The 12,350-nt window shown below is 34.7% G+C and overlaps 1 protein-coding gene across 6 annotated transcripts in view; it reads left to right on the top strand.

Moving 5' to 3' along the window:
* The window catches only part of LOC138701803 (uncharacterized), a 208,325-nt gene that overhangs the window by 181,455 nt on the left and 14,520 nt on the right, over window positions 1-12,350 (top strand). For all 6 annotated transcript variants that reach the window (XM_069829113.1, XM_069829073.1, XM_069829080.1 and 3 more), the window contains 2 exons: window positions 3,603-3,781; window positions 5,434-5,572. In XM_069829113.1, the coding sequence (XP_069685214.1) occupies window positions 3,603-3,781; window positions 5,434-5,572 (318 nt within the window). The remainder of the gene's footprint in view (window positions 1-3,602; window positions 3,782-5,433; window positions 5,573-12,350) is intronic.

Here is a 12,350-nt window from a genome sequence, read left to right as displayed (position 1 = left end):
CCGTGTTTAGTGGGTGGCAAACTGGGCACTCGCTCCAGGCGGCAAATTTTAGAGGGCGTCAAATTTCTGGAACTCTTACAAAAATTTAAATGAAATTAATGTTTATAAATTGCAGTCATACAAAAAAAAATTTCATAAATTTTAGGCAATTCCAAATTAAAATAAATCCTGTGTAATTTGGAGGGGACGACTTTGTTCTTACCCGGGTGCGTAAGACCACATAAATACGGCCCTGAAAAATCTAGTAACGTTCATTTCACGTTCACGTGCAAGTATACTGCTTATTTTCAATAACCTGAATGATTTTTAAAAGAAAAGATAACCTTAATTTCATACCTTAGCATTCTCAGCAGGTTAGCTATCATCTGGCAACTTGCAAACTTCGTTAGTCCAAAAGTATTCTTGATTACACAAGATAAACACTCACTTCACCGAATAAACATTTCAACTGCATTAATGTTTTTATAACCCTTTGTAGGGAAGGGATAACAAAAACTTCGAGCATTATACTGTATAAAAAACCCCGCGCGTGTACACAACAGCCCGAGTAACGTGTCAGAACACGAATAAGTTAACCTAACATCATTCAAGAAAATCATTGGACGAATCTTACATTTTCGAGAATAATAGAACAAAATATCGATAGTTAGAATATAAGATCTTAATATTAAAGATAAGTTACTCGTTTACATGTTTAACAGTGGCATGTATTGCAGGTACACAAAATTAGGCCAGTTACACACTTGAAAAGATCTTGCTACCGATCGTTCAGTGTATTTATTTCAGAGAGAATCAACTTTCATATCATTCGTGTTGTACAGACAACTTTTGGGGAGTTATTGTAGGTTTTAATAATAATAATCCGTAGCGCTACAGCCTATGAAGGCCCCAGAACGATCAGCCGGTTGCTGTCCTCACGCCCACATGTCGAAGCAGAGGTGAACGATCATCCAACCAGAATGGAGGTATCGTGTGGTTAGCACGATGATCCCCCAGCCGTTATAGCTGGCTTTCGCAACCGGATTTCGCTACCTATCGTAGCTCCCCAAATGCATCACGATGCTGGGTGGGCACCGGTCCCATACACTGGCCGAAATTTAATGAGGAAATTTCTTCCCCCCTGAGGACTCGAACCAGCGCGCATTCCGTAACGCGAGTCCTAGGCAAGATACCTTGGACTACGACGCCATGGCGAGGGACAATAATAATAATAATAATAATAATAATAATAATAATAATAATAATAATAATATTATTATTATTAAATATAATAATATAATTAAATATATAATAAATAATAGTAATAATAATATTTATTATTAAATATAATAATATAATTAAATATATAATAAATAATATTTATTATTATTATTATTATTATTATTATTATTATTATTATTATTTATTTATTTATTTAATTAGTGTTCTGCCCAAGGGCAGATCTTTCACTGCAAATCCAGCTTTCTACAATCTTTCCTATTTTCTGCCTTCCTCTTCGTATTCTCCTATGATCCATATATCTTAATGTCGTCTATCATCTGATATCTTCTTCCCCGAACTCTTCTCCCGTTCACCATTTCTTCCAGTGCATCCTTCAGTAGGCAGTTTCTTCTCAGCCCGTAACCCAATCAATTCCCTTTCCTCTTCCTGATCATTTTCAGCATCATTCTTTCTTCATCCACTCTTTCCAACCAGCTTCATTTCTTATTCTCTCTGTCCACTTCACACATTCCATTTTTCTCCATATCCACATTTCAAATGCTTCTATTCGCTTCTCTTCACTTCGTCGTAATGTTCATATTTCTGCCCCATGCAATGCCACAATCCATACAAAGCACTTCACTAGTTTCTTCCTTAGTTCTTTTTCCAGAGGTCCGCAGAAGATGCTTTTTTTATATTAAAAGCTTCCTTAGCCATTCCTATCCTCCTTTTGACTTTCTGGCTGCAGCTCATATTACTGCTTATAGTACACCCCAAGTATTTGAAGCTGTCCACTTGCTCCACTGCCTCATTTAGAATTCGCAAGTTTATTTTCTGTATTTTTCCTCTTATGACCATTCTCTTCGTCTTATTTGCATTTATCTTCATCCCATACTGCTCACAGCTGTCATTTAGCTGCAGTAGGATATCCTTTAGTATGATTTCCTCTTCTGCTAATAACGCCATATCATCAGCAAATCTTATGCACTTTATTCTTCTTCCTCCTATTATCACGCCTCCCATGTTCTGAAAACAGTTCTTTACTAAATCCTCCAAGTAGAAGTTGAACAGGGAGGTGATAATGGACATCCTTGACGTACTCCTCTCCCAATTTCACTTCGTTCTGACATTTCTTCCTCTATCCTGACTTTGACTCGTTGTTTCGTATAAAGATTACTGAACAGTCTTTTCTCTTTCTAATCCACACCAATTTTCTTTAGGATCCCCGTCAGTTTATTCCAATCCACTCTGTCAAAAGCTTTTTCTAGGTCCACAAGTACTACATACATTTCTTTATTCTTCTCTAGTTATCTTTCGCAGACTGTCCATAGAGTCCAATTGCATCTCTCGTACCTTTTCCCTTTCTGAAGCCAAACTGCTCTTCTTCCAACTGTTATTATTATTATTATTATTATTATTATTATTATTATTATTATTATTATTATTATTATTATTTACCGGTAATTATTCATTTGTGAGATCTGAAACAATACTCCTTATAGGAAACATATTCTATATAACAATTTACTATGGGATCTTGTACGAAATTCTGAATGTTTCTTTGTGTCTAATCTATTTCTCTTCTGCTCAACAATAAGATTAGCTTGCCGAGTTCTCTTTCTACGTTACAGAAAACTCTACATTTCACATATTCCTGCAACATCCTTTGCTTTGACATCCCCGTTGTTCATATTTACTAGCTATTTTTTTAATTGTTTAATAACAGAATAGTAAATAAATAAACAAATTAGGAATTAATTCATTATTAATTACTATATAAATGTGATAGTCCCTGTGACCTGGGTTCGATTTCTGGCGAGAAATTGAAGGTTCGTCGACTTACTTTTTATTGTCTAAAGTGGAAACCTTTCACAATAGTGATCATGCATCCACATAAATACGTCTCACAATATGCGAATGTCATGTACCAAATCATAATCTCCAATAAAGTAGGTAATCATATATATGGGTAATGCTCACATCTGTTACATGTTGTAATATGGTAATTTTTGTTAAATATTAATTTTGTAATAAAGTTTAGCCTTTACGTTAAATAAAATTAAATGGACATAAAAATATCTATATAAGTTAATATTTTTTTCTTTGAACTTGTTTTTTAATTATAGTCATTATTATTACCGTATTACATATTATTATTAAGGGAGAGGAACAAAATAACACATTTAAAGATGAGTAAATAATTCACATTTATAATCTGATTAACTTAGAAAAGACAGTAATGGAAATTAAGTCGCCATTCTCATTCTCTTCTGGACGTATTTGATAGTGTATAGTCTATTTTTTGTGCCTGAGCATTAAGCTATAAAAGAAAGCATAAAATATTAATATTCTATGGAAAGTGTTAAAATATATTTTATAATTTCGTCTTTAAATAATTACAGGTACAGTCTGGAACCCAGTTTCCCTCATGAGAACTGTCATTTGAGTGAAAGATTTTACCGTGATCTTGACCCATACAATGACATTTTACCAGATAGGGACTACGATATGTATTCAAGGAATGAATATGCCCGGTCTTGTTTGGAGAACCTTCCCCAGCAACGTCCATATGAAGAAAGTGGTAAGTACAATAAAAGAACTTAAGTTTCACATATACAAGAAATATCTTCTGCCCCAGAGAGTTGCCACTTCCCGCTTCCAAGCGACCTTATGACTAGCACGCTGATGACGCAGTTCCCCGGCTGGTGGTCTCAGTGCTAGACTGGCTGCCGTACAGGGTGGATGCATACTCCAATGCTCTTTAGTTTCTGAGCTGTGCTTAATTATTTGTGTGAAGTTAGTGATTAGTGTTTAGTTCCAATGCCATTTTCATTACGTGAGCGTGTGTATATTTATAATACATAAAATACAGAAAATCTTGTGCGAAAACACGACGCAAATTCCGACAGAAATTTCCAAACTGACCCGTACCTTGTGCAAAAACAATAAAAGCCTAGCTAAAAAATTCATACTCCCTATTTTCTCTGAAATGAAATGTTTGGAGTAAACTGGACAGCTAGGACAAAGTTGACTATAAAAAGGAAGATGAAACCATATCAGATGCACTGAACATATTTAATGATGAAACACACATGTTCATTATCTTTTCTCCATTTCTTAAAGATTTTTATTATTTTAAGTCACAAATAGGGTTGATATCATGGTTTAATTTTTTATGGTCAAGTTTACCCCACTTTACAAGATATTTCCTGTTTCCACACAAATAGGACATTGCATTTATAGTTTCCACACATACGCATAATTTTAATTCTTATCCTAAATATGCAATACGTAATTAACACACACTTGCTGCTAATATGACGTAGGTTTGAACAAATGAACACACAATTTTATTGATAAAAGAAATTTGAATTTGCATTAACAAAAAATGTAAGTACTTTTATGTACAATAGGTAACAACCACTAATGTTGCAAAGGTTAACGTCTTTATTTTATTTGAGCAAAGCCAGTGACTAAATGTTTTTAATAGTAGATAGGCCTACTAGGTCTACTCAATTACTAATAATTGTTTTCTTTTTTAATCTTGAACTGGGGAAGGAGGAACAATTGAACGCAATTATACAACAATAGACCAACAGACAATTTGAAAAAAAATAGGTATTTACACAAATCTGCTGTTGGCTGGATTATTTAACTTAGAAAAAAAATCAAGAATGCGATATCTGCACTCTGCTGCCATTTATAAGCAAAATTCGTTTATTGCATAGAATTGATTTACTGGTATTTATTTTGCTTTGCAATATTAAATCAACTGCTGGAGTGTTATTAAAAATCGATTAGCCTTTTTTATTATTATTTGTACTTTTTTTGTAATAGTGTAAATGTTACAAATACTTCTTGCATAAAATGTTTAATAAATAACCAGATTTACTTCAATTGTTAATATCTCAGAAACAGGTCTCTTTTTGTATAACTCCGTTCAATTACCCTACTTTGCCCCCTTAAATGACACCTCTGTAGCAACCAGTTGCACATGATTTTATAAATATTATCGAGATTGTTAGTTTCTGTAGTATTTCACTTACCAGTATATTACGATTTAATAAATTTTATCCAGCTGCTCTGACAAATTTTATCTCTCCTAGTTTAATAAAATAAATTATGGTAAGAATTTAAAACACTGTAACAGTAGTATTTTTTGCATAAATAAAATTGTAATACCTGTAAGATTGTCTCGATATGTAACTTACATTTTTTTTTCTGTGTTCGCAGAGTGTTTTGTAAGAGTGCGCAGCGGACAAACTTTGGACCACTCTGTAGTGAAAGACAGCCTAAACGTGCATTCCGTAGGAGAATGTGAGCTGGAATGTCTTCGTTCGCAGTACTTCACGTGCAGAATTTTCAGTTACAGGTATTTTAAGCTTCTTTCACAGTTTTTTCCGTGCTTTCCTCTTGTTTACAATCGTAAACTACTTTTCAACTAACATGAACACTTTGCTTTCATAACACTTCCACATTTTCTGCAAATCTTTACAAATAGTGAATGTATATTTACTGCCATAAGTATGTTTCAAGCTAAGTAGAATTTATAAAATAGTTTTCTAACTACAAATGTGCTTTGTTACGGCACCGGTATTACGTAATTAATATAATTCAGACCAGTCTCATTTCAAGGAACCAACTATTTGATATGCAGAATTTTACACATTACAAAAATGTAACATGGTCAATTCTATTATTGTTACTACACTTATGTTATATTTTGTATTAACTTCAAGCAATTGTTCCCAAATGGTTACGTTTCCGGCTACAACATAAAAGTATCGGGTTTAGTTGTCGGTAGGGTGTCACGCTGCCATACAACCAGGGAATACTACTACAAATGGTCAGTGTAGGTTAGAGTTCTGAACAGTTCAATAATTCTAGGTGCGACTATCCATATAGGGCCAAGGCCAACCATCCGACTGCTGGTCTCACGTCAGCAGAGGTAAACTGTCATCCAACCAGTAGGAAAGTACAGTGTGATTAGCACAATGATTCCACCAGCTGTTATACCGTAGCTGGTTCGTACAAATGGATTTCACTATGCATTACAACTCCCCAAATTCAACACAATGATGAGTGGGCATTAGTCCCATATACTGGCCAAAATTTCATGAAAAAATTTCTTCTCCCATGAGGACTTAAACCAGAGCTCGTTCAGTAATGCAAATCCAAGTATGATAACTTTGATCAAGAGGCTATGAACTGTATGAACAAGTATGTTTGTTTAGAGGCAAAAATAGTAAGCTTGTCGACAATGATGATGATGATGATGATGATGATGATGATGATGATGATTGATGATGATAGTACTCCAACAAACAGGTATCAAGCCCATTCCCATCAACTTTTACGGAACTAATTTTCCGAATTTTTAATTTCCACATAACCACTCTTCCGAAAACCTGTTCTTTCAATATACTTTTTCAAAACCGTTTTTCAGAAAGCTTCTCGACGAAATGTGTATTTTTCGAATCCACTTTTCCGAACAGAATAATTACCAAAGTATTTGGGTGCAACAATGCATTATGAGTGTAACAATAATAATCAATGTTGCTAAGCCAAAACATTCTTCTAATTTTTTCTTTAAATTCGAAGTTTTCAGGTCTTACACTAATTTCTTCAAAATTTACAATTTTCACAATACAAAAGAAGTCGGATGTGCTTGTTTCGGTAAATAAAAGGGTATGAAGTTGGTGTCTGAGTGATGTGTACTACAAAAGTAAAAGTGGTAGGCCTACTATCTTTTGCATAGATTATAATAGCAAAAACATCTTCAGAAATGTTCAGCTCTTTTCTCTAAACCTACTGTGTGTGAGAAATATTTGAGGGCAAGTGAATTAATGGATTTATTGCCAAGCACTCGGCATTAACAACAATACTAATTTCACAGCACTTGTTTGGTCAAAGATATTAATTTTAGAACCCATGATTATTGGACTTTTTTTTATTGTTTTGATGTTTTTTATTTATTCATTAAAGACATCAGCTCAAAGAATTTGAGTGACCACAAGGGTCCTGAATACAATAAACATGTACAGTATAATGTGATTTGAAATATTAAAGAAAAAAGAAAGTTAATTGTTGAAGGCAAATAATATAAGTGGATTAATTGAAATAGAGATGATGATGTAATATTTGAAGAGAATCCTTGATAATATTTATAACAATAGACATATATAATCAAAAGGAATGTGAAGTTCCTCAAGATAATTCCATGTGAATTTTGTAATAGAACCTTTACTGCCAAACAGCAAACCAATGACAGACCATTGTTTAAGAGGGACGTTGTACTTTTGAGAAAGGTACGGCAGACAAGGTTCATATATAGACTTCTTTTCAATATCAACTTCGGTGGCCTGATTTAGGTTCCTTTCGAAACGGATAGTAGGGTCAAGAACAAGAGCCCGCTTTAAGCGTCCATTAATAGCAATAATGTCTGCCCGTCTGAAAGAACCATCTAATAATACTACCTCCTCTCAAATTGTTATACCTTTTAAACACCTTTTATATGCTCTACTACGTAACAAAGAACAACAATCATATCCAAAAAAGTTATTTAAGAAATTTTAAATTCTGCAGATGGATTAATGGATGAAGTAATACTGCCAAGTCGAATAATGTGTGAAAAAGGTATCATCAATAGTGCAATGGCAGTAGTGTCAAACACAGCGGTATCATGCTGCTTTTTCACTTGAACCAAATTATATAAAGACGAATTCAAGCAGAATGGTTGCAAGAGAAATACAACCCGTGTAATCACCAATTGAAAACGGAAATACATGTGTTGCTATCATTTGCATTTGTCTCTGTGTCAGACTTCTGTATCTGCTTTCGGGAATGATTAATTTTTACCTACTGGTATATTAGATTACTTCAATAGGTACAAACTATCTAGGCTTATCAGGTCGCAGACTAGAAGACCGACGAAGTGCCATGGACCCACATTACCGAATTGAATGGTGGAATCAGTATAATGCTACCTTGGAGAATGAACACCTCACTAATAACATTAGCGAGGCCGTCCACATTCGGTTCCAACTGGTGCTGCAGGTGCTGCTTAAGGGAGCTTCAAAAAGCACAAGCATATACTGAAAAAATGCTACGAGAATTTCGTATGGGAAGTGCAGTACGAACGAGGATAGACGATTTGAGTACCCCCGCTCTATAGGCTATAACTTTATACTGTATACAAAAAAAAAAATATTAATTTTGTTAATGTACTATGAAGGAATGATTTTGAAAGTTGGTATTCGAAATTTTGAAATTCGGAACACATTAGGCCTATTTTATTTTCGCAAAAAAATTGACATTCGGAAAAAAGTATGGGAATCATTAGGCCAAGCGGTCTATTACAGTCTCAATCTGTCTTTTGGCTGGACGTTAATAATAAGTAGAGTAATTCATTGTAGTGTAGGCCTACAAGATTTTCCCCACATTTTTAAGTGCATAGGCAGTGGCAGTTCGTGATCATTTTTTTTTGGTGGGGCCAGATATTTCACAAATTTTGAGATATATTTACGTTAAATAATGCACCAAGATTTTTTAATCCATTTTAGATCATTGTTTCTGCTTAAAAATTAGTTCAGCACAATACAACTAAAACTATCACTCATTACTGCAGCACCATCATATGCTTGAGCTATGAGTTTATTTTTTTAATTGAAAGGTTGTAGACTTTGTTTGAGAACCTCGCTCAGACCGTTAGCCGTGCGGTTGTTTACCTCTTTGAAAGAAAGAAACCTTTCCACAGGTTTACAACCTTTTATGTATCTCAAAATAATAACAAATTGGCTTTTGCAGGTTATATCTGTTGTTTCGTCAGCGTACACAACAACAAAATCTGTAGAATTAATGTTCTGTTTCAGATCTTCGATGTATATATCATACATACTGTCTAATAATTCATTATGTATAATGTGTAAATTATATTTAAAAACAGAAGTAGGCTACTGTTTAGGTGTTCATCCGATACATTATCAAGACTGGCAAGTACCGGTACCTAAAGATAACAAGTTTAACAAATTTCCTCGATTTGTAGATCCCTGATTTTCGTTCTGAACCCTCGGTTATAATTCGTGAGTTCCGCAAAATACTAAATAATCAATACTCTTGCCAGTATATGTCTGTTTTTGAGACCTATTCGTTGTGTTTCTGGATTGAAAATTTGACCGCAGAATCAATTTCTGCTGCGATATTTAGGCCTACTGTCCCAAATAGTTTAAACTTACAAGTATTTTCTAAATGTAATACACTTTCTTTTTGTTTTTGGATGCGCTCCCTTAAACGAGAGCTTTGCAACCTGTCGACGTCCACAGTCCCTCGCCACCAAACAATAGATACCAGTGGGCAATAGAAACAAAATAAACTTTGTTTTTCGTCACTTACATTTAGCCAGGACTTCTTTGTAAACCACGAGTTGCAGAAGTTCTCCTTTTCATACCATCCACCTGTGTAAAACTAAAGTGCTTAGGTTGACGTGTGCCTAGTTGTTTAACTTTAAGTTTATCTTCTAATTTTAAAGAAGAAAACGATGTTTATTCATGTTTTTCACACTTCGCTCGCATGCACTATTCAGAGTTCACACGGACACTTCCACTGTTCAGTGGCACTGCGAACAAATAACTGCGACTGTCGCTTCCCTCCGGACTCCGGTCGGGCCCCAACGAGAAGCGTTTTACTCGTGACGGTAACTTCGTAACACTTCGTGAATCTCCGTCGATAGCAAACACTGCATACCTCGCACCATGGCAGTTGAGCGCTAAAGTGATTCAAGTTGTGGGGCACTTTTACGCGGGCCCAATGTCACAATATAGGTCATACAATCTTTGACGTTTTACTGACACACATTGCGCCATGTTATGAAATTTATTGAAACAATTATGAATCCAGTACACTGTCCTGAACAAAATTTACGCATTTTAAATGCGAAAAGAAAATTGCTGGGGAACGAAATATTGGTGGGGCACGGCCCCAGTGGCCCCTAAGGACGGGTCGCCCCTGTACATAGGCCTACATTCTGGAATTCCAGAAATTCTCTACATATAATTTATGGAATATAATATTTGCTTACATTTTGTCTTTATTATTGCAGTATGCAATTTTGTTAGTTAGGCATTCATACTGAAAATATGATAATATAAAAATGATAAATGTATAAAATCAAGATCTATGGAAAACAGATAGTTACTCAGCTTAAGGTCTGTTTTGATAGTGTTTAGCACTGTTAGCAGGAAGATTTTGTATAGGCCTGATGTTTGTATATGCAATAAGCTTACTATGTAGTAATGCATTACGAGCATAATTTTCCAGGTACCCACCCATTCACAGTATCGTATTTAAAATTACCACTGGCAAATAAAAAATATTAAAAGCATATCTCAACTAATATATTTATTTTCCCTTCATCAAATGTCGAAGCTATATGTTGATCTTATGTTATTTTTCAAGCTCAGTCAAAGTATTTCACGACAATGAAAACGGAGAGACCTCTCAAAAAGTTTCTAAGTACAAAATATTCTTTCCAGAAGCTCCAATTAGCTGAAATTGAAGTACAGACTTTCATTTCCAAATATATAAAATCATAATCCACAACGCTAGTGCTTGAATTTGCAACATCATGATGGATGGGCGGAGCTTATGCTGCCTTGTTGCACTGTCTGTATAGAGTCCATAGAGTTAGTATTGAAAATTCGAACAAGAGGGGAATATGCCACCCATGAGGGTTCTTGTTACCTTACTTTTTTAATCACCCCTCGCAATAACGGTAATTGGAAAGCAGTTATAAAGGAGGCCGAGGTTATACTCAAAGGACCATAGCGCCAAAGAAGAAGAATAATGGTAATTGTAGAATAGATATTAACTTATTCATTAAACAATGAGTTTGATGCATTAAATGAATTCTTTATGTATTGGTTTTTCATGTCAAAGAACAGAGTTGTAAATTAACATATTAGTGTGCAAAGGCTGTTTCGGGGGAAGTTCTTTTTCTCCCTTATTTTACAGACTTCATGATTCTGTTACCATCATTACACTATTTATTCATTCTCTCTCAATTTCGAAATAGATCTAAGTACTTGAATACTTTGCTAATAAGGTGCCAGAAAACTATTGTTATATTTAATTTAATTCTACATTTATTAACTTCAGAGATGAAGAGATGAGACGATGATGTAGCAAGAACGGAGCAATGATAGAATGAAAATAACAAAGAAAATTGAAAAACTAGGAGAGAACCTGCCCCACAACCATTTCTTTACCAAAAATGTCACATGATCCGCAGGTGATCGAACTCCATTTTTTTTATAGAAATTCATCTGTTAACGGGTTGGGTTATCACTACTAAGCCATAAATCTTTATATTCTGCAAAAATTGGTGGTATCTATTGAGTTGAGAGCACGTAAAATACAAGGATCACTCCTAACGTAATGGTCAATATAAAACGTAAGTCAATATTCTTTGGAAATTGAATTCATTCTTTTACATCATTCCTGTTTTCTTAACAGCCTTATATCATCTTAGAACAAGAGAAGTTTAGGACCCAGATCATGCATTTTTAAGTCATTTTTTCACAGCTTTCACATGGGAGTCATCGTTTTTGAACACATAATAATCTAAGTTCTTTAGATCTATGTTGTAGAAGCTTGCGGTAACAATGTCCAGCTCAATTTTTAATCATCTCCACGATCTGAAGATCAGCATGCAGCCAGGAACTGCCATGCAACAAAAACATTTTCCATCCATACATATGGTCAAAAATAGTGCAGCAGGAAATAAAGTTTCTTCAAATGTGGGAATGGTAAAATGGAGAGCTATTCGTCTTTATGCCATTAACGCGCTCGGAATGCAAGGCGAAAAGGAAGAAGAGCTCCCAGGTTTTCTTGATCTCGACATTAGAACGAGATGAAATAACACAATGTCTTTAATTATGGGAGAAATCAGATACGCTATTTTATAGTAGGCATAGTAGAGCCAGAAAACATTCTGCAGACTGGAAGGCTATTTCCAGCTTTCACTTGGGATTGAATCAGATCATCCAGTTCGTAATCTGTTGCTATACAGAAAGCCACCCTCAACTCTTTGTAGAAATTGTACTACGTGAATTTTCAGAGTCAGAAGAGATTCAATTCTACGTCTTCAACACGAT

The sequence above is a fragment of the Periplaneta americana genome, chromosome 1 (assembly GCF_040183065.1).
Source record: "Periplaneta americana isolate PAMFEO1 chromosome 1, P.americana_PAMFEO1_priV1, whole genome shotgun sequence".
Lineage (NCBI taxonomy): Eukaryota > Metazoa > Arthropoda > Insecta > Blattodea > Blattidae > Periplaneta > Periplaneta americana.
The sequence above is the reverse complement of the archived record's forward strand: the minus strand, read 5'-3'. Positions and strand labels throughout refer to the sequence as shown.